Source organism: Aedes albopictus, chromosome 3 (assembly GCF_035046485.1).
Source record: "Aedes albopictus strain Foshan chromosome 3, AalbF5, whole genome shotgun sequence".
In the NCBI taxonomy this organism is placed as follows: Eukaryota; Metazoa; Arthropoda; class Insecta; order Diptera; family Culicidae; genus Aedes; species Aedes albopictus.
The window spans coordinates 272,815,420-272,839,403 of record NC_085138.1 but is presented as its reverse complement, the minus strand read 5'-3'; the positions used below and the strand labels follow the sequence as shown (position 1 = coordinate 272,839,403).

General features: G+C 43.0%; 1 protein-coding gene across 1 annotated transcript; it reads right to left on the bottom strand.

Moving 5' to 3' along the window:
- Nucleotides 1–17,526: 17,526 nt before the first annotated feature.
- On the bottom strand, nt 17,527–19,121 carry LOC109433165 (uncharacterized). The gene is made up of 2 exons (XM_062858493.1): nt 18,505–19,121; nt 17,527–18,438 (listed from the first exon to the last, which is right to left on the bottom strand). Exons 1-2 carry the CDS (start codon nt 18,508–18,510, stop codon nt 17,806–17,808), a joined length of 639 nt encoding a protein of 212 aa, XP_062714477.1. The 5' UTR covers nt 18,511–19,121; the 3' UTR covers nt 17,527–17,805.
- Nucleotides 19,122–23,984: the final 4,863 nt, after the last annotated feature.

Below are 23,984 nucleotides of genomic sequence, written 5' to 3'. Positions count from 1 at the left end.
ATCTATGGAGGAATCCCTTGAAGAATTCCAGGATCAATTTCTGTAGGAATTCCTGGTGAAATTCTTGGAAAAAACCCCAGAAGCAATTACTGAAGGAATCTCTGAGGGAATGTCTGGAGGAATTCATGAAGGAACACATGGAGGAAACCCAGGAGGATTCCTTGGAGGAATCTCTGAGAAAAATGTAGGAATTCTTGGAGGGATCCATGGAGGATATCCTAGAGGAATGCCTGTATGAATTTCTGAAGGAATCTCCAGAGGAACTCCTGGAGAAATCTCTAGTGGAATTTCTGGCGAAATTTCTGGTGGAATCTCTAAATGAATTCCTGAATTTTTAGAGAAATCCTCGTAGGAATTCCCAGAATTCCCTGAAAAAAATCCTGGAGGAATTCCACAAAAAAAATCGTGGATAAATCTTTCAAGGAATTTTGGAGGAATACCAGGAATAATTCCTGAAGAAATTGCAGATGAAATTTTATGGAGAAATTCTGGAGGAATCCTTAGAAGAGTTCCTGAAGAAACTCCAAATGGAACCCCGGAAGCAGTTTCAAGAGCAATGCCTAAGGGAATCTCTTAACAGTTCTGAAAGTACTGAATCAATTCCTGGAAAAAATCCTTACTTACAGAATAAAAGGAGGAATTCCTGAAGAAATCCTAAGAAGAGTTCCTGGGAGAATCTTTGGAAGAATTTTTAAAATAAGTTGTTCCAGAAAGAATCACAGAAGCAATTCCCGAGTTAAACCCTGTAATTCTTGAAGGAATCCCTAAAGGATATCCTAGAGGAATGCCTGTAGGGATTAACGAAGGATTCTATAGAAACACTCCTGGAGGAATCTCTAGAGACATTTCTGTAGGAATCCCTAGATGAATTTTAAGGGGAATCCCTGTAGTAATTTGCAGAGGAATCCCTGGAATAATTCCTGGAAAAATCTCTGAAGAAATTCGTGGAAGAATCCCTTGAGAAATTCCTGGAGGAGTTCCAGTAAGAATTCCTGAAGAAATTGCAGATGGAATCCTTAGAGAAATCCTGAAGGAATTCTACGAAGAGTTCGTGGAGGAACTCCTTGAGGAATCTTTGCAGGAGTTCCCAAATCACCGAAGCAATCCAATGAGGAATTCCTCAGGAAATCCCAGGAAAGCTTTCTCAACAAATTCCTGGAAGAATTTCTGTAGGAAAAAATATGAAGGAATCCATGTCTACAATAATTTTTGGAGGAACTCCTGGATTTTCCGGTAAGGGTTTCTGGAAGATATTGCTGTTGAAATACTTCGAATTATTCCAGATTGAATTATTGGAGAAATCTCTAGTGGAATTCATTAAGGAAAAGAATTTCTGTTGACATTCCATTGGGAATCCCTAAAGAAATTCTTGGAGGAATCCTTGAAAAAAAAGCACTGGAACAATCACTGGAGGAACCTCTAATAATATCCCATGAGAAATTTCCGGAGAAATGACTGGTGAAACTCATAGAAGAATTCTTGAAAAATTCTCTGGAGCAATCTATGAAGGAATCACCGAAGAAAGCTATGGAAAAAAATCCTGGAGAAATTCGTCGATGCATCCTTACAGAAGTATATGTAAAAAATACTGAAGGAATCGTGGGAGAAATTCCTGAAGCATTTCTTGGAACAAACCCTGAAACAACCACTATCGGAACCCTGCAAGATGTTCTTGGAAGAATTCACAAATGAAAAAATTCTGGAGAAGTCCCTTGAGGAATTTTTGAAACAATCCCTGGAGAAGTTCTTGAATAAATGCCTCAAAGAATTTCTGAAGGTGTCTTCAAAAAAAAATCGTTAAGAAATCCCAAGTATTTAGCTCTTAGCATGACGTTTGTTTGAATTGAATACAAGTGAAAATTCGTGTATCAATAGCACATAACTGATGCACTCTATAGGAGCAAAGTCCTTCTTTTCTCTACCAGAACCAGTTCCGGCATATCTGGAAAATTTGGCATGCTGTTTTTGTATGAATAAGCATCACAAAATTTAGCCATTCAACCTAGCTTATTATTTGGTAAAATTAAATGATAAGATCGAAGTGGTTCTCTTGGAGAAATACTTGGCGAAATTTCCTGAGATTCTCAAGTTGAAAAGGTTTGATAATTGTGGATAAAAACTTTAATTATTAGAATAGTTTATTTGTTAAAATATGTTTTCTGGAATTCTGAATTATCGATAATCTTTGAGTTGGCTCAAATTAAAAAAAAAGTCTGGCGGCCAGGGGGGGGGAGCACGGCCCCTGCCCCCCTCTGGCTACGCCCATGCACAAATGGATTTGTGAAAAAGGGCCTGCTCTGTGGCTGTTTGTTACAGTGTCTGTCTAGCGGATACGGAGTCGTGGGTTCGAATTCCACGACTCTTTTTTTTACACATTCATCTCTCAATTTCAAGCAACATTGTGTGCCTTCTAATTACAGAGTTGTTTCAGTGTATCTCAGACACACCAGTAAATCTAGCGAATGCCAACAAAGGGCAACATGTATCATTATTCGCCAGTGTTTATGTCTTCTGTCGAGCACAGGCCGAACATGTCTAAAGGTCCTATCTGCAGAAGAGAGGACAACAAAGAATCGATCTACAGGAGAAGTCCTGCACGGATGGTGGCTATTTTAAGGCATGTTCCTTGTGGTGCACTTCACCCTGCACACCCACGTTTACCTATACCTTCCTTTACCAATTGCGAAATGAAATTGAAAATTCTTTCTGTCTCTTGACTGGAGTGGTGGCACAGCTAGCAAAAAGCATGACCGCGAAAAGACAGCATGAAACAAAAAAAAACGAGTTTCGGTGCACACCGAAAAATTGAAATAACTCTCCACGGTTTAAATCGAGTTTGGTGGCCAAGCAATTGTATAACTACGACTGTGCTGCACTCAGTAGGTGGTACAAACTCTGCGGTCGCTGCCACCGCCGCCGCCACCGTGGCTAAACAAAACCGAAGGTGTGCACAATAACCTGATTTCCTTTGGCGGTCGTCGTTACCTTACTCCAGATGAGAGCGCGGTGAAGTGGAAAAGTTGACCCAGTCTGTCTGTGTGACTGACCGGCGGATGCTGTGATTCGTTCTACATGTGTCAGTTTTGTGTCTAGGCTTGGAAGTTATGTAATAGTTATATCGTACCTAATTCACGGGATGTGTGGTATGACCCTTGCAGCTGTGAATCAAGGTTAGCCAGAAGGTGCAGTCAAACGACGACGTGTGAACCTTGTTATATAATTAATTATCACATGTTAATTTATCATAAATGTCTATTATGTAGTATGATTTAGAAACCAGTATGCATGATTGCTACTTTTTTGGTGAAGGAAAAACTTCCCAGGTAGAATAACCATTAAAATTGCATATATTCAGCACTATGTACGCCTTTACTGCAAGTTATTAAATGCTAATCTGTCCAAAGGCGTAGCCAGAGGGGGGCAGGGAGGGGCCGTGCCCCCCCCCTGGCCGACAGATTTTTTTAAATTCAAGCCGACTTAAAGATTGTCAATATTTCAAGTGTTCCAGAAAAAATATTAAAAAAAACTATTCTCTAGACTATTTTAATAATTGAGGTTTTTATCCACAATTATCCAACCTTTTTTTCTTGAGAATCACAGGAAATTTCGCCAAGTATTTCTCCAAGAGATCTACTTCACTCTTGTCATAGAATTTAACCAAATAACAAGCTTGGATGAATGGTTAAATTTTGTGATGTTTATTCATGGAACACAAAAACAGCATGGCAAGTTTCCGGTAGGGAAAAACAAGGACTTTGTAGAATTATATGCTGCTATAGAGTGCAGTTATTTGCTATTGCTACACGAATTTTCACTTGTATTCAGTTCAAATAAACGTCATGCAATGATAAAAATACCTGGGATTTCTTTACAAATACTTTCAAGGACATCTCCAGAATTTCCTTTAGGTTAGGCAATTATGCAGGAGCTTTTCCAAGGATTCTTTCAGAAATTCCTCAAGGAACATATCCAGGAGTTTCTCTTTCGTGAATTCTTCCATGGACATCTTGCAGGGTTCAGATAGTTTTTTTAGGGTTTGTTCCAAGAAATGTTTTAAGAATTCCCCCCACGATTCCTTCAGTTTTTTACAAATACTTCTGCAAGGGTACATCGATGAATTCCTCCAGGAATTTTCCATAGCTTCCTTCAGTGATTCTAGCATGGATTGCTCCAGAGAGTTTTCCACGAATTCCTGTATGGGTTTCTCCAGGCATTCCTCCGGGAATTTCTCCTGGGATATCTTTAGAAGTTCCTTCAGTGATTGTTCCAGTGCTGTTTTCGGTAATTCCTCCAGAAATTACCAGGAATTCCTTAAATCATTGTACAAAACATTCTCCATCCAAAAATTCCAACAATAATTCATCCAAAAAATAGTGCAGACATGGATGCCTTCACTTTTTTTTCCTATAGAAATTCTTCCAGGAATTTGTTAAGAAAGCTTTCCTGGGATTTCCTAAGGAATTCATCATAGGATTGCTTCCGGGATTCCTCCAGATTTTCCTTCAATCATTCCTCCAAGGATTCGACCGGGAATATCATCTGTGTTTATTTCAGAAGCAACTCCAGGAATTATTTAAAAAACAACTTATTTTAAACATCCTCCAAAGATTCTCCCACGAACTCTTTTTAGGATTCCTCCAGCAATTCCTCATTGTATTTTTTAAGGAACTTTTCTAGGAATTGATTCACTACTTGCTCCAGGAACTGCTTAGGGATTCGCTTAGTAATTCCTCTTGAAATTTCTTCCGAGTTTCCGTCTGGAGTTTCTTCAGAAACTCTTCTAAGGATTCCTCCCGAATTTGTTCAAGAACTCCATCTGCGATTTCTTGAGGAATTATTTCTGGTATTCCTATACGAATTCCCTAAGAGATTCATCCACGAATTTCTTCAGGAATTCCTCTAGGAATTACTCCAGGAAATCCTTCAGGCATTCCTTCAGAAATTCTTCCAGGATTTTTTTCTAGGAATACCTTCTGGATTTTTTCCAGAAATTCCGCCGAGATATCTTCCAGTATTCCCTCCAGGAATTGCTACAGGCATTCCTCCAGGATTTGCACTAAAATGTCCTCCAGGAACTTTTCTAGTGGTTTTTCCAGGGATTTCTTCAGAAATTTCTCCGGGAATTTCTCAGGCGATTTTTTTCAGAAATTTCTACCAGAGCTTCTCTAGAGATTCCCCCAGAAATTCATCCACAAATTGTTGAAGGAAATACTGCAGAGATTCCTCCTAGAATTCCTTCAAGGATTCCGCCAGCAATTCCCCCCCCCCCCCCCCCTCCAGGATTTTATTTAGGAATTTCTCCAAGAACTATTCCAGGAAATTCTCCAGGAATTACCCCAAGAATTTCTTCAGGAATACCTCCAGCAATTTCTCTAGAGTATTGTGTTGTTTTTTGCTGTGCATGCACCACTCCTGTAGGGGTGAGTATGGCAGCATAATCGATCGCGTTCACTATTGTCTCGAGTGAAAATCAAAACAATAGATGCGCGGGTGTTTAGTGTTCAGTATTGTGTTGTTCTTTACAGAGAAGAACATTAATCAAGACAATTAGATGATCGGCATTGAACCACAAAAACCCCACAACAATTGGTGAGATCTTTCCAATATTATTTATTTATAAAAACTTCTATTTCAGTATACTTACTTTATAACTGCATATAAGTTCAAAATTCGCTATTTTCAACATCCTTTCATCAGTTCTGGGCTCTTCCTAAGTTGATGAAGGGATTTATAAATGCTTGCAAGGACTTGGCCAGGTGTGTGGAGCTGAGTGAATCTATGACATTGTAGATAGTAGCGACATCAGCAATGTCAATGGAAATATTCAACTTTGCAACTCCATTCAAGATTTGTGCAAGTATTCATGCTATGCTATGCTATGCTATGCTAATACCTCCAGCAATTTCTCTAGGAATTGATCCAGGAATTGCTCCTGGACATCCTTCAGAAGTTATGTCAACAATTTCTCCAGGATTTTTTCCAGAAATACTTCAGGAATTTTTTTTCAGACATTCTTCCAGTAAATTCTCCAGGAATACCCTCAGGAATTTTTTAAGGATTCCTCCAGGAAATCCTCCGAAGATTCCTCCAGGAAACCCCCTAGAAGTTCCTCTGAAGATTATTTTTGGAAATCCTCTAGGGATTTCTTCATAAATTCTTCCAGGAAATTCCTGGAGGAATACCATCAGCATTTTTTCAGGGATTTCCCCAGTAATTTCTTTACAAACCGCTTCTAGGATTCTTCCAAGGATTTGTTCAGGAATTTCTTCGAGGATTTATCCAAGAATTCCTCCAGAAATTCCTCCGGGGTTTTCTCAAGGGATTTTTTCAGAAATTGAAAAATAATAGAATTAAAATAGAAATTTCCCAGAACTCCTCTAGAAATTCATCCAGTAATTCTTTCAAAAATTCTTCTAGAGATTCCTCCAGAAATTCCCAAAGGAATACCTCTAGGAATTTCTCCAGGATTTTATCCAGGAATTTCTCCAGCAACTTATCTAGGAATTACCCAAGGAATTTCTACATGAAATCCCCCAGGAATTTTATATGAATTCCTCCTGGACATCTTGCAGAAATTATGTCAACAATTCCTCTAGGTATTTCTCCGGGAACTTCTCATGAGATTCTATCAGGAATTGCTTAAGGGATTCCTCCAGAGATTTCTTCAGGAAATTCTTTGAAGATTCCTCCAGGAAATCCTGCAGAAGTTTCTCCAAGGATTCTTCCAGGAAATCTCCTAGGGATTTCTTCAGAAATTCTTCAAGAATATTCTCCAGGAATACCTTCAAGAACTTTTCAGGAATTCCTCCAGGAGTTACACCAGGAATTAATCAAGGAACACCATCATAAATTAGGGATTGCTTCAGAGATTCTTCCAGGATTTTTTCTAGGAATACCTTCTGGAATTTTTACAGAAATTCCACCAAGAAATCTTCCAGTTTTCCCTCCAGGAATCGCTACAGATATTTCTCTAGGAATCCCACTAAAACTCGTCCAGGAACTTTTTCAGGGATTTTTTCCAGAGATTTCTCCAGGAATTCCTCCAGAAATTTCTCTTGAAATTCCTCCGTGAATTTCTCAGGGGATTTTTCTTAGAAATTTCTCCCAGAGCTTCTCCATAGACTCCCCCAGAAATTCATCCAGAAGTTGTTGAAGGAATTCCTCCAGAGATTCCCTCACGGATTGCGCCAGTAATTCCCAAAGGAGAACCTCCAGCAATTCCTCCAAGATTTTATCCAGGAATATCTCCAAGAACTATTCCAGGAAATTCTTCAGGAATTACCCCAAGAATTTCATCAGGAATTCCTCTAGAAATTTCTCCAGGAATCGATCCAGGAATTGCACATCCTTCAGAAATTATGTCAACAATTTCTCCAGGAATTTTTCCAGAAATGCAGATTTTCTCAGAAATTCTTCCAGGAAATTCTCCAGGAATACCCTCAGGAATATTTCAGGGTTTCCTCCAGGAAATCCTCCAGAGGATTCTGCCTGGAAATCCTCTAGGGATTTCTTCATAAATTCTTCCAGGAAATTCCTGGAGGAATACCATCATTAATTTTTCAGGGATTCCCCCAGGGACTTCTTTACAAACTGCTTCTAGGATTCCTCCAGAGATTCCTTCAGCAATTCTTTCAAGGATTTATCCAAGAATTCCTCCAGACATTCCGCTAGAAATTCCTCCAGGATTTCAGAAACAGAAATTCATCCAGTTATTCTTCCGAGAATTTCTCTTAGAGATTCCTCCAGAAATTCCCAAAGAAATACCTCTAGTAATTCCTCCAGGTATTCCTCCAGGATTTTATCCAGGAATTTCTTCAGGAATAACCCCAGTAATTTCATCAGGAACTACCCCAGGAATCGCCTCTGGACATCTTTCAGAAATTATGTCTGCAATTCCTCTAGGTATTTCTCCAGAAATTTCTCCCGAGATTTTATCAGGAATTGCTTCCTGATTCCACCAGATATTCCTCCAGGGGATTTCCCTCCTGAAGGGATTCCTCCAGAGATTTCTCCATGAAAATCTCTTCAGGAAATTCTTTGAAGATTCCTTAAGGAAATCCTCCAGATGTTTCTCCAAAGATTCTTCCAGGAAATCCTTCAGAGATTTCTTCAGAAATTCTTCAAGAATATTCACCAGGTATTCCTTCAGGAATTTTTTAGGGATTCCTCCAGGTATTCCACCAGAGATTCCTCCAGATATTCCTACAGAGATTTCTTCACAAATTTATTCAAGGAAACCCCCTGGGATTCCTTCAGAAATTCCTTCGAGAATTTCTGCTGGGACTCCACTTGCAATTCCACTAGAAATTCCTCCAGGAATCTCTCAAGGGATTCTTTCAAAAATAGAAAAATAACAGAAATAGAAACAGAAATTTCTCAGAATTCTTCTGGAGATTCCTCTAGATATTCATCGAGTAATTTTTTCAAGAATTCCTCTAGAGATTCCTCCAGATATTTCCACAGGAATACCACTAGGAACTCCTACATTTATTCCTCCGGGATGTTATCTAGGAATTTCCCCAGGAAATTTCTTCCAGAATACCTCCAGGAAATATACCAGGAATTTCTTCCGGAGTATTCCTGGCATCCTTCAGGAATAATGCCAGCAATTCGTCCAGGAATTTCTCCTGGAAATCCTCTTAGGATTTCTTCAGAGATTCTTTCAGGAAATTCTCCAGGAATACTTTGAGGAAATTTTAAGGGATTCCTCCAGAGATTCCTCCAGCAATTACTTCAGGGATTTCTCCACGAATTTTTCGAGGGATATTTGCAGAGATTCCACCAGGGAATCCTCCAGAAATTCCTCCAAGGGTTTTTTCAGGAAATCCTCCTGGAATTACTCAAGGGATTTTTTCAAAAATTTCTTCAGCAATTCCTCCCAGAGTTTCTCTGGAAATTTATTCAGGAATTTCTCCCAGAATTCTCTTAGGGATTCCAAGAATTCACCCAAAAAATTGCTCAATGAAATTCTCCAGGAATCCTTCCAGGAATTTCTGCAGGCATTCCTCCAAGGATTCCTTCACAAATTTCTCTAAGATTTCATATAGGAACCAGGATATTCTAGGTTTATCCTTAAAAGAGTTCGTAATTTCCAAAAGAGTTCAGCTATAATTTCTGATGAATGTTTTGTAGACATGACAAAAAATCAAAGGAAAATATTGCACGAGTAAATAAAAAATCCTTAATCTTCCAGAAATTGGCCATCGCTACCAGCACCACATTGATTTGTGTAGATCAGGTGAGTTTTTGTTAACGTATTGTACAAAATACAACAGGGTTATGGGTTAAATGAAGCTTTTAGAATATAATGTTATTATATTAAATTTCATCGTGTTGCGTTTAGTTATAAAAGCTAGTAGGTACATTTTTTACTAAGAGTGCTTGCCCCCCCCCCCCCCTGACCGAAAAGATGGCTACGCCCTTGAATCTATCGTATATGCGCCATAAATGCTAATTAAATCAACTCTGCAAATTTTTAGGCTGTTGTTTTTTTTTAGTTGTTTTTTGCTGATCCCACTGAAATCGAGATTCGATCCCTCGATCCTCTGGTTGATGATGGTGCTGAGCCGCGCTACAGGATAAGCTATAAGTGATCAGATAATGTGCGATGATTTTTTTTTATCTATTTAAGGCTTGAGTACAACGCCGGTAGTTGTTTCGTTGTGCTCCGGACAACGGCTCGGACAAGTGCTCATGGTCCAATCTACCACATGAGACACAATGACATAAGAAACCAATCATGGAATTTACTAGGAAAACATTTGTTCCCCCGTCGATTATTTGTTTCGTTGCCAGCAATAAATGATGAATAATGATAAGTCCTACAACAGCGGCACATAAACAGATAAGTTGAAATGTGTAGCAGTTTTAGCACCACTCACCTCTCTTGGCAGTTTTATGACAATAAAGCAGCAGTTGTAATGCTTGTTAACCAAAACACATCCTGCATTTGAAATGCTACACAACGGCTATCAGATTTTAAACGGCATTCAAAATGCTAATATAGGGCAATTTAGCAGTCGAATTGCTATTTTACGACAGCAAGTAGATGTAATGCAATTTTCAAGCTGAAATACGGCTTATTTAAATGCTTATTGGTTACCTGAGTTGGTAGCACATACCTGGAGAAATAAAATAGACCCTATTAAGGTACTTAGCGTCTTTCTTGCCAACTCCTATACCTATATCTTCGTGAAACAGCGTGAACTTTTGGAAAAACGAAACGTCAATTGTGTAACAGGGTCTTGTGCAACAGGGTCTTGTATTTTAAGTCAATTTTATACCCAATAACATATTTTTTGACGTTGAATAACGTCCTTCGGCAACATATAGGGGTGTAACTTCAGAAAACCGAAAATTTGAGCATGTAACGAAAAGTGGTTAGATTTTGACCGCTAATAACTCTGCCATTTCTTGATGGATTTTCAAAATTTTTGCATGAATTGATCACAAATTTATCTACGCATCGAATCTATCTAAGGTTACTATTGATTTTCAACAACAAACTATTGAAAATTTGAGAAAAGTGAACCCATGTTTTATCCAGCCAATCACGTTCAAGCACAGTTTTGGACGTTTCCGTCGAGCGCCTGGCAGTATAAAAGCTATTTCTTCTTCCCCTCTTCCTTCATTCTTCATCAACACCTCGAGGGGAACGCATCGGCAGAGAGCTGTGCAGTTTGCTCCGTTTGCGTTTTCATTTACCCCACGTCTCCACTAGACAGAAATGTCTTGCCATTTTGCTGGACAGATGTGTCATGACAGAAATGTTCTCTCGCTGTTTGCATGGAAAGCAGCGGTGTTGATCATTTCTGTTACGTTTTCTCTTTCTGGCAGCAAAATGGCAAGACATTTCTGTCTAGTGGAGACGTGGGGTTAGTGTTCTTCGGCAAGCCGAGCGCGGTGGTCGGTGGTCTTCGCGAGCGGCAGCTCGTTTACCGGATCAGAGACGGAGGAGCACAGCTCGGCTTGCATTTTCGCTCAGCATTCTCTTCTCACAGCACATTCTCACGCTGTCGACCGCGCTAGACGGACGGACGCACCGACGACAACCGAGCAGCAGCGGCGGTGGTGGAATAATTTATCATTTCCCCAGTTCGGAAGCGGATGGGCGCCGACGATATGGAAGCAACGCGGTTTGGTTTTGTGATATCAAAATTAAACAGCCCTGATTAGGGCTACAATTCTAAATTCCACGTAAGAGTTGATTCGAATTCCTGCAAACATTTTGAAACCTACTTCGAGAGCACCGCCAGCAACCTAGAAGCAGCCGTGGCTCATTCGCATTTTCCCAGTGCGGTAGCGGATGGGCACGGCAACAACTGGAGATATTTTAACCGCTTGATGTAGAATCTATTCTAAATTCAAGATACGGTAAAAGCCTAAACTTATGCGCGCATCATAAATCTGCTTGAAATTTCTACAACTTTGAAAAATGGCAGGTTTGCTGGAAAATGAAAACTGTTAACCAGCGTTGCCAAATTTCAATAAGAATTTTAGAATTTCAAATATCTGTAATCTTTAGAAATTGTCATTCCTTACTAAACGTTATAATATTGGTTAATCCTAAGCCTACATACTGTTTTGGAAATGGCTAATAATAATCATTTTAGTATATTTTAATACTCCGCTATAATAAATTATTGCAGATAAATTTGTATGGCATCGTTGAATTTACTCCCCTCACATTTGACCAATCACGTTCGAGAAGGGAAGCCAGGCCATTGTGCCGTATAAAAGCAAACTGCTTCTTCTCATCTTCCATCATTCTTTCTTGACCCCTCGAGGGGATCGCATCGAAGGAGAGCTAGCCAGTTTCTCCGTTTGCGTTTTCCATCAGTATGCTTTGGCAAGCCGAGCGCGGTGGTTGTCGGCTGTTACGCTCACCTTCGCATCGTTGTACGCGGCGCCAGTGGAGCAATCAGCCAGTTCAAACTGGTGCGCGGCCACAACGAGGGCTTTCTTTTGTCCCGAGTTTGCGCAGCATCTCCATCGCAAAACCCCATCGGAGCCAACGCCACCGATGCCGTTCTGGATTTGGTTGGCATAGCTACCGATTTCCATCTCATGCAATAATTGAACGATTATTGTACAACAGATAAAATTAAACAGCCCTTCTAAGGGCTTCAAAAATGTTCCCCACAAGAGTGACCCAAACAACTTTCTTAGAGGTCGCAGCAGGTCACAAATGTGTCAAAACCGGCTAAGTCCAAAACCATAGCATAAACTTTGCAAACGGAGTAGTGGGAATATATTAGAAACTTGTAGCATCTTGATATTCCCAGCCAAATTTCAATGTGTGTTGTCTCCGCAAAAATTTAACACTTCTATGCCCATTTTTGCCACACAATCTAGAAGAAAACTGAACGATATCCTAAAATTATTAGTTATTTAATTACGTATTGGTAAATTTAGTTCACCATCAGCAAAAGCTTGATGATTTGCATTTTTGAATGATCTGTTGGATTGCATAGGTTTTAATTATTATACAATGAACGGTTACCAAGACAATTCTGTTATAGGTAAAGATTATTAAATAGTTTTGAAAAATTCGTTTATGGAAATATGTTAAAACCAACTACTACGCAGGTCAAGTCTTGTCGCGTTCATTCAAAATTTCAAAAACCTGCAAAAGCAGAGATATTGTGCGAGAGGATCTGAAATCTGCACCAATCTGGCGTCAAACACGGCTTAAGCAACAACTCAAAGAGGATTATTCGAGGATTTGACATTTCCTCGAAATGTGAGGTATGAAACCTAGAGATGCTATGCGGTGCTTCCTCCACCACCGACCGATGCTGACAGTATTTATGAGTTAACCATGTAGTTTGTCGGATAAACTTTGATTATCTACTAATAATAATTGCATGATGGTGAAGTCGAGTCAAGTACAAGACACTGAAGATGACCTTACAGTTGAGGTCGAAATACGTATCTGTCAAAGTATGCAAATTCTTAGTGGAATTAAAAGGAACAGTACTTAACCCTATTTTCTTTTTATTCAATAATTGCATATTTTTCAAAACAGTAACACCAACCGATTCCAACCAATCATCTGAGCTTGTTCCACAAACCTTCATCGGCATCAAGATGCATGACATGGCAACAAATCAATCTTCATTAACAACAAGATTGACCAATCACCATCTCCAATCAAACCAACAGTTCTTTTCAGGGCCACCGAAAATTCCGCTCAAGGGTTAATTATCGAATTCATAGGGTTCGTTCAAATATTACGCAACACTGAGGGGAAGGGAGGTCTCGAGCTGTGTTACGGTTCATACAAAATTTCAAAATATCCCATATAGAAGTTGTTACGTGGGGGAGGGAGGGGGTCGAAAACTGCCAAATTTTGCATTACGTAATATATGAATGAACCCAATCAATCGCCGTCTACAATAAAACTAAACCAAATCAAAATTTCGCATCACAGTCTTTATCAATGTTAATTACAGCATTCAATGACCGAAACTAATGCATAAACGGACGTTATTCAACGTCAGACTTGCGGTCGTGTCTAGTATACAACCCCTCCAACTTTTGTTCGCTGGGGTCATTGCCGTTGGTCTCGGTTCGTATTATTCTGTTGCTGATTTTCCGTTACAATGTTTTTTTACAGCTGGCTCGTTGGGCCTGACACCAATCCCCTACTTTCCGGAGGACCATAGCGCACAGTTAAGCTTAGAGTCCTTCCCTGGCACTCGGACGTAGATCAGCCGCCCCTAACATGGGGATCATACGCTGGTGTGAGCCGCTCCTCCTGGAGAACATACACTCAGGTTTGCCGAAGCAAACTTCCCCTTCCCTGTCAACCTATGACCAAAGCTCCCACCGGGATTGGTTACCCGATCTTCCCTAAGGTTGCTCATAGTTTCCGGCCGGTACCACGAGGAGGTAGGGATAGGAGTTGCTGGGCAGAGGCTAGTGGATCACAATGGGATCTGAGTTGCGCAACATACCCAGCCTTTACCGTGCCCGTGCGAAGCGAGACCAACGGCAACGACCCCAGCCATCAAAAAGGACATGCGATTGGAAACTCGGTACGTGGAACTGCCGTTCTCTCAATTTCATTGGGAGCATCCGCATACTCGTCGATCTACTGAAGGATCGCGGGTTCGGCATCGTAGCGCTGCAGGAGGTGTGTTGGACAGGATTCATGGTGCGAACGTTTAGAGATAATCATACCATCTACCAGAGTTGCGGCAACACACGCGAGCTGGGAACAGCTTTCATCGTGATGGGTGATATGCAGAGGCGTGTGATCGGTTGGTGGCCGATCGACGAAAGAATGTGCAGGTTGAGGATCAAGGGCAGATTTTTCAACTTCAGCATAATAAACGTGCACAGCCCACACTCCGGAAGTACTGATGCCAGAGATGGCATTCCGCACTAAAATTATGCACAGTGCAGCTCTTTTTCATATTAAAAACGCGCACACTTGCACACAAACTGAGGAGCATGCCATCCCTGAAGGACGCATTTTACGCGCAGCTCGAACGCGAGTATGATCGCTGCCCAAGCCACGACGTCAAGATCATCATAGGAGATTTGAATGCTCAGGTAGGCTAGGAGGAGGAATTCAGACCGACGATTGGTAAGTTCAGCGCCCACCAGCAGAAGAATGAAAACGGTCTACGACTCATTGATTTCGCCGCGTCCAAAAATATGGCCATACGTAGCATCTTTTTCCAACACAGCCTCCAGCCGTTACACCAGGAGATCACCACAGCAGACGGAATCTCAGATCGACCACGTTCTGATTGACGGACGGCACTTCTCCGACATTATCGACGACAGGACCTATCGTGGCGCCAACATCGACTCCGACCACTATCTGGTGATGGTCAAACTGCGCCCAAAACTCTCCGTCATCAATAATGTACGGTACCGGCGACCGCCACGGTACAACCTAGAGCAACTGAAGCAACTGGATGTCGCCTCAGCATACGCGCAGAATCTCGAGGCCGCGTTGCCAGACGAGGGCGAGCTCAATGAGGCCCCTCTAAAGGACTGCTGGAGTACAGTGATAGCAGCCATCAACGACGCAGCCAAGAGCACCATCGGGTACGTGGAACGGAATCGACGGAACAAATGGTTCGACGAGGAGTGCAGAACGGGACCGGGTCACAACGTCCGAGGCCATACAGTCCCGGACATTAAGTCGCGTTTTTTTTTTTGCGAAATAGCGTATAAAAGTTTGGATGTGTCATAATATCCTATGTGCCTTCTTTCCTTGGACTTCGTGGCGTATCTGCAAGTTCGGACATTATGCCCCGGAAAAATGCGCCATAAAGTCCTGGGACTTAATGGCCTCGGACGTTATGATACTGCGCCGTTGCGGGATGCGTTGAGCTTCTGATTTCTTGGGAGCGGCACAGCAGTTCCATTTCTTCACACTCCGCTTCTTCCAGGCGGCGCATTTTCTCCCGAAAGAGGCGGGTCTGCTGTTTCCGCTTCTGTTTGTAACTTTCCTCGTTCTGTATGCAGGGATAAACACGGAGGCCTCTTGACGGACGGACGTGAGGTGATCGAAAGGTGGAAGCAGCACTTCGATCAGCACCTGAACGGGGTTTAGAACGTAGGCACGGGAGCCCACGGCAGGAAACGACGACGCCAGTGCAGCGGAGGACGGAAATGAACCAACTCCCACGCTGAGGGAAGATAAGGATGCCATTAACCAGCTCAAAACCAACAAAGCAGCTGGTAAGGATGGTATCGCAGCTGAACTCATCAAGATGGGCCCAGAAAAGTTGGCCACCTGTCTGCATCGGTTGATAGTCAGGATCTGGGAAACCGAACAGCTACCGGAGGAGTGGAAGGAATAATCTGCCCCATTCACAAGAAAGGCGACCATTTGGAATGTGAGAACTTCAGGGTCATTACTATTTTGAACGCTGCCTACAAAGTGGTATCCCAGATCATCTTCCGTCGTCTGTCACCTAAAATGAATGAGTTCGTGGGAAGTTATCAAGCCGGCTTCATCGACGGCTGATCGACAACGGACCAGATCTTTACCGTATCCTCCAGAAATGCCGTGAATACCAGGTCTCAACGCATCACCTGTTCATCGACTTCAAAGCGGCATACGACAGTATCGACCGTGCAGAGCTATGGAGAATCATGGACGAAAACGGCTTTCCTGGGAAGCTGACTAGACTGATTAAAGCAACGATGGACGGTGTGCAAAACTGCGTAAGGGTTTTGGGTGAACCATCCTGTTCATTCGAATCTCACTGCGACAAGGTGATGGACTCTCATGCCTACTCTTCAACATCGCTCTGGAAGGTGTGATGCGACGAACCGGGCTCAACAGCCGGGGAACGATTTTCACAAAATCCGGACAATTTGTGTGATTTGCGGACGACATGGACATTATTGCCAGGAAATTTGGATCGGTGGCAGAACTGTACACCCGCCTGAAACGCGAAGCAGCAAAGGTCGGGCTGGTGGTGAATGCCTCAAAAACAAAGTACATGCTGGTAGGCAAAACCAAACACGACCGGATCCGTCTGGGTAATGTTACGATAGACGGGATACTTTCGAGGTGGTGGAGGAATTCGTCTATCTTACTGACGGCTGACAACAACGTGAGCCGTGAAATTCGGAGGCGCATCATCAGCGGAAGTCGGGCCTACTACGGGCTCCAGAAGAAACTGCGGTCGAAAAAGATTCACCCACGCACCAAATGCACCATGTACAAAACGCTAATAAGACCGGTAATCCTCTACGGGCACGAGACATGGACCATGCTCGAGGAGGACCTGCAAGCACTCGGAGTTTTCAAGCCACGCGTGCTAAGGACGATCTTCGGCGGTGTGCAGGAGAACGGTGTGTGGTGGAGAAGGATGAATCACGAGCTCGCTGCACTTTACGGTGAACCCAGCATCCAGAAAGTGGCCAAAGCCGGAAGGATACGGTGGGCAGGGCATGTTGCAAGAATACCGGACAACAACCCTGCAAAGCTGGTGTTTGCTACTGATCCAGTTGGCACAAGAAGGCATGGAGCACAGAGATCACGATGGGCGATCAGGTGGAGCGTGACTTGGCGAGCATTGGGCGCGACCGAGGATGAAGAGCGGCAGCCACAACCCGAGTATTGTGGCGTACTATTGTTGATTATGTCTTGTCACAGGGTGAGGTACGTACAGTATCTAGCCTGATGCAAAAATTCAAATCAATTGGTTTGAAATTAATTTAGTTGTAGCATCAACCCAAGTAACACACTTGTCACCGAAGAGTCACGGCGGCGCAGGTTTTTGTTGTGCAGAAGTCACTGTGACTTACTTCTAGCAAGTAAGTGTTTATTTGTTAGAAGTAAGTCACAGTGACTTCTGCACAACAAAAACCTGCGCCGCCGTGACTTTTCGGTGACAAGTGTGTTACTTGGGAAGTGCACAAAATATGAACACCTGCCCAACTGATACAAGACCATACTAATTGCACATTTTGATCCGCTAGATTGTTCAAATGGCCTTTATCGCGTTAACAGGAAAGGGAGGTTTGCTTCTGCAAACATAATGGTCTATTCCCAAAGATGGAGGAGGCTAACCATTATTCGAGAACCAGGAAAGGACTCTGGGAATAAGTATGCACTGTATACCTCCAGAAATTTATCGTGATGGGCATCACGATCCAGCTAGCCAGCCGTATAAAGCAATTGCCACTAGAAGCCAACTAAAGATAACTAGACATAACCTATGGTAACACACCCACGTACGAAAAGGGTCTTTTGATTTGAAGCTGGGTACGTGTAACTGCAGATCCATAATACATCCATAATAAAACAGTCTATTCGTCTATTTCTAACTAATGATGGTATTTCTTCTTAATCAGTAGCTTCAGTGGCACAGCCTTTTCCACAATAATGGGTTTCTCCACATACACTGGATAAGGTTTCTCCACGTGCACAGTGTAGGGCTTAGGAACTTCTATTACTTTCACGTGATGATGATGGTGATGATGATGATGCTTTTCCGGTTCCTCATGCTTGTCTTCATCGTCCCGCCAGTCTTCGTAGCTGTGCTGCTCCTGTTCTGAATGCTTAGTGTTGCTGGAAGATGACTGCGACTTGAAATCCGTATGAATAGGTTTCCATTCCTGGAACTTCTTCTTATCCTGTGATTCCTCCTCCTGATGGTACTCGTGAACCGGATGCACCGGAACTCGCAAATGATCATAGTGTGCGGATTCTGGCATGTGCATACGTGCCTCAAGGCCTTGGCTCCAACTTGCACCATAATCCTGGACTCCTAGAGCTGAGTGTCCCGTATTACCTGCGTACCCTGAATGTCCCAAATATGCAGACTGTCCCGACTGTCCAAATCCTGCATGATCCTGCACTGCTCCCGATTGCCAAAGATCTCGTTTGCTCACTGATTTACTCGCTGAGTCAACAGCTGCGCAAGCAACTATGGCAAATGTTATGGATGATAGAACGAACTGAAAAAGTAACCAAAATACAACGTTAGGGATCGATCGATACAAATCAATTGCCACAAAACACACCTGCATTGTATTGCTCCCTGAACTAGGCTGGAAATGTACACTGGAACAATGACGGAATGAAACTGATGCTGGCTACCAGTCCGAGGCCCAGTTTTTATAAGCACTTAAAGAAAGTAAAAACATTTCACGTAATGGATAGAGATTTCATGGTAATTGAATCAGATCGCTCCGAAACCTAAGAAGCACTTTTTTCTATGAAAACAAACGCAGAGCTGAGCCGTACATTTGACACTGCATTTTTGCACCGAATGAATGGCAAAAGTACATTACACGCCAATCTGGGACCCTCGATCGAGTCGCATTGTGGCTAAGGTTCCCGCAGAAAACAGACCAACGCCAACGGCGACAGAAAGTTATGATGCAACGCAACACAAATGGTAAGTTAGGTCTTGGGGAAAGGTGCCTGGGACAATAGCTCCCACCTGTGGTGACCAATGCTTGCTATACAGTAGTTGCAATGTGTCAAAGCAAGTGAGCCATTAGAGATGGCTGCTTATGATTAATTAAGTCTTAAGTGAATTACTATTACAGGTGCAGGTGACTGGTGAATTTGTTTAGAGGAGTCACCTGTTTTAAACGAGGGTAAAAATAGATACACGTAGCCAACCACGTAGCACTAGTAACACTAGTTTACAAAACAAAACAAAAGTCGTGAACTTCTGTCAACGACCAAAATTTTTGAAGCATAATTTAGCGCTGATTTCGAAACCGTGCTTCAAACAATTTTAAGTAGAACAGTTCTTGAGTTTTAACTCAATATCGAGTTTTACAACTTTTTAAAATATAAAATTCAATAAAATTCAAATATCAAATATGTATGCGTTTTGTTCAACCAATTTTTAATCTTTTTTCCATAAATTAAAAGCTGAATATAATACCATTTGATTATCTGAATGCAGGTTTTGCGTCAGATTGATTAAACTCAAGATATTGGTGAGTTGCGGACGATCTCTTAAAAAGTTAGCAATGTTTCCAAAAATATATATGAAGAAATGTATTTTTTTTCAGTAAGAAATGATGTAAGAAATAAACAATTTAAAAATTCTTTCTCAACGTTTTTTTTTTGTGGTAAATCATATGTTACAGTAAAAAAAATCAGCTCAATCGGAACATTGATTACGGAGAATCAGATGTGTGAAGTGATTAAAAATAGAGCACAAATCGATTTCAAATCATCAACCTTGTATGGAAAGTCTAAAAAAAATCCGCTCTATACTGTATTTTTTTCCTTTGCGTTTTCGAACTCAGGGTAGATTCTACACCAAAACTGATCATCAGCTTACCGAGTTCAAAAATGCTGTAAACTAGTGTAACATTTCAATCGAGTACGCTATCAACTTGTAGTTGGAAATTTCACAATTAGAGCCATGCTCACAATCTTTTTTTTTTTTTTGGATTTGACACGTTATCCTACTTTTTTTAACCCGTTTGTCCCCAGCTGCGAAATGAAAGTTAAAAAGTTCAAGTTCATTTTGACCAAATGTTCAATACAAACTCGCACAACACGCTTATTTTGGCAATATATAGGATCAAAATTTTCTTGGACTTTTGGACGGAGTAAGGCCGGAGGGTCACTGGGTCAAGTTGGGTAAAAATAGGGCCAAGTACGATTTGCAGCACTATAACTTTCTTCCTAACAAAATATTTCAATGGAAGTTCACATACTCCGTTGCCTAATGATAGCTGAAGTTGCTACAGGTTAGATTTTGAGATTCTTCGATAGGTCTCTTTGAGTTCTTGAGATATTGAACATTCCTGAACCATCCAAGTCTACATTTACGTTTGTTGTTTTCAAATGACATTGAACACGAGATACTTACCTTACTTACCGATCAGGCTAAGGCCAGGGTGGCCTCTGCTGTACATAGTAGCCGCCTCCATTCCACTCGGTCCATGGCTGTTTGTCTCCAGTTCCACATTCTGCGTAGGGTCCGCAGATCGTCCTCGAAATGGTCGACCCACCTAGCTCGCTGCGCTCCACGTCGTCTTGTACCGGTTGGATGACTCTCAAGAACCATTTTAGTCGGGTTGCTATCCGACATCCTGATGACGTAACCCGCCCACCGTAGCCTCCCGATTTTCGCGGTATGGACGATGGTTGGTTCTCTCAGCAGCTGATGCAGCTCGTGGTTCATTCGCCTTCTCCAAGTCCAGTCTTCCATCTGCACTCCGCCGTAGATGGTACGCAACACCTTCCGTTCGAAAACTACAAGGGCGCGTTGGTCCTCTGCACGTAGGGTCCATGTTTCGTGCCCATAGAGGACGACCGGTCTAATCAGCGTTTTGTAGATAGTTAACTTCGTGTTACGGCGAACTTTATTCGATCGTAGAGTTTTGCGGAGTAGGCACGATTTCCTGCCACAATGCGCCTCTGAATTTCTCTGCTGGTGTCGTTGTCAGTGGTCACCAGTGAACCCAAGTACACGAATTCTTCAACCGCCTCGATTTCATCACCGTCGATATCAATTCGGGGTGGCGGGCGCGGTGATTCCTCCCTGGAGCCCTTTGCCATCATGTACTTTGTCTTCGACACATTAATGACTAATCCGATTCGCCTGGCTTCACTCTTTAGTCGGATGTACGTTTCCGCCATCGTCTCAAATTTACGAGCAATAATATCAATATCATCAGCGAAACCAAGCAGCTGAACGGACTTCGTGAAAATCGTACCACTTGTGTTAATCCCCGCTCTCCTTCTAACGCAATGTTGAACAGCAAGCACGAAAGACCATCACCTTACCGTAACCCTCTGCGAGATTCGAAGGGACTCGAGAGTGTCCCTGATACTCGAACTACGCACATCACTCGATCCATCGTCGTCTTGATCAATCGTATCAGTTTATCCGGGCATCCGTATTCGTGCGTAATCTGCCATAGCTGTTCTCGATCGATTGTATCATACGCCGATTTGAAATCGATGAACAAGTGATGTGTGGGCAGGTTGTATTCGCGGCATTTCTGCAACACCTGGCGGATGGCGAACATCTGATCCGTTGTAGCGCGTTCACCCATGAATCCAGCCTGGTATTGCCCCACGAACTCTCTTGCAATCGGTGATAGACGGCGGCATAAAATTTGAGAGAGTATCTTGTAGGCAGCGTTCAGTAGTGTGATCGCGCGGTAGTTCCCGCAATCCAACTTGTCGCCCTTTTTATAGATGGGACACACGATACCTTCCATCCATTCCTCCGGTAATACTTCCTCCTCCCAAATCTTGGTAATGACCCAGTGTAGTGCTCTCACCAGTGCTTCTCCACCGTACTTTAGAAGCTCGCTTGGTAGTTGATCTGCTCCACCTCCAGCGGCTTTGTTGTTTTTCAACCGGCCAACTTCCTCCTCAATCTCTTGGAGGTCAGGGGCCGGAAGTCTTTCGTCCTGTGCACATACTCCTAGATCTGTTACCACGCCACCTTCGGTACACTTGCAACGTCACCATTGAGGTGCTCATCGTAATGCTGCCGCCACCTGTCGACCACCTCACGCTCGCTCGTGAGAATATTCCCGACATTATCTCGGCACATGTCGGCTTGTGGCACGAAGCCTCTGCGCGAGCGGTTCAGCTTCTCATAGAACTTTCGTGTGTCTTTAGCGCGGTACAGCTCTTCCATCGCTTCGCGATCTCGTTCTTCCTGCTGGCGCTTCTTCATCTGGAAGACTGAGTTCTGCCTGTTCCGCGCCTGTTTGTAACGTGCCTCATTCGCTCTCGTACGGTGTTGCAGAATTCTCGCCCATGCTGCATTCTTCTCGTTGTTCAACTGTTCACATTCGCCGTCGTACCAGTCGTTTCTGTGAGTCGCGAAGCCTAGTGCTGTAGCCGAGGTACTACCTATGGCGGATCGGATGTCCGTCCAGCCATCTTCAAGTGTAGCTGCGCCAAGCTGCTCTCCCGTTGGTAGGGCCACTGCTAACTGGTGCGCGTAGTCCTGAGCCACTTCTACGTTACGAAGTTGCCCGATGTTGAGCCGCGGCGTTCGACTGTGATAACGCGTGGTGATAACTGTCGAAAGTTTTAAGCGCATGCATACAGCGACTAAATAGTGATCCGAATCTATATTCGCACTGCGGTGTGCGGACGTTGGTTATATCCGAGAAGAATTTACCGTCGATTAGAACGTGGTTGATTTGGTTTTCTGTTTGATGGTCGGGTGATCTCCAGGTGACTTTGTGGATATCTTTGCGGGGGAAAAGGTGCTTCGGACCACCATACCACGGGAGGCTGCAAAGTTTACGCATCGCTGGCCGACATCATTCAATACGGCGTGCAGGCTGTTTCGCCCGATTACCGGTCTGTACATTTCCTCCCTTCCTACCTGCGCGTTCATGTCGCCGACAACGATTTTCACGTCACGCGCCGAGCAACCATCGTATGTTTGCTCTAACTGCGCGTAGAACGCTTCTTTCTCGTCATCAGGTCTCCCTTCGTGTGGGCAGTGGACGTTAATGCTGTAGTTAAAGAAACGGCCCACAACTCTCAACATGCACATCCTTTCGTTGATCGGCTGCCACACGATCACACGTTGTCGCATCTTGCCCAACACTATAAATCCTGTTCCCAGTTTATTGGTGGTGCCACAGCTTTGGTAGAAGGTAGCCGCTCGATGCCCGCTTTTCCACACTTTCTGTCCAGTCCAACAAAGTTTCTGCTACGCCACGATGTCGAAGTTGCGGGGATGTAGTTCGTCGTAGATTATCCTGTCACATCCTGCGAAACCTAGTGACTTGCAATTCCATGTTCCAAGTTTCCAATCGTAGTCCTTATTTCGTCGCGTGGATCTTTGCCGATTGTATCGAGTCGTATGTTATTCGCAATGGGGATTTTTACGGGTGGCTTATTGAGCCTACGCCAACACTCCTGTCTCGCCGGTGAACAGACGCTCGGATCGTACCTCCTCAATCTAGCTGAAGTCAGAAGGACAACAGTGCCCAGGCTGCACTACCAGCTAAGCACACAATTCTTAGCTGGCGGTCTTTGTCATCGCTTGACCCTTGGAAGCATGAGGTAGGAACTTGTGAGGACCAGAGCTGTATTGGACGCTCTCCTTATCGACTCACCGTTTTGCAGCCCTGTTATGTTAACGTACTGCAGACAATTTGGACGATCTGATTGAAGTCATGCCTTGACTTCAGAGAACCGTAGATTGACTACAATGAGAGTTATTTGCAAGCGGAAAACAGCAGTTAGCTTAAGAAATCAATACTACATCGAAGACGAGTAAGTAAATTTCTTGAATATATTCCTGAGTACCCGGGATGGCCTGGTTGAAGTCAGGCCTTGAGTTCATTGAGCTGTAGATAAACCGTGTTCACATGTTTTACTTATGTGACAGCTCTGTACACTACATCAACTCATATGTTATAATGTGACAATAAAAGAGTCTCTCGAAACTATTCCTTGGAAAATTTGAACATCTTAACGTAGTCATGGCATGACATCAGAGAACCATAGATGGGCAACCATGAGAGTTATTTGCACGGGAAAA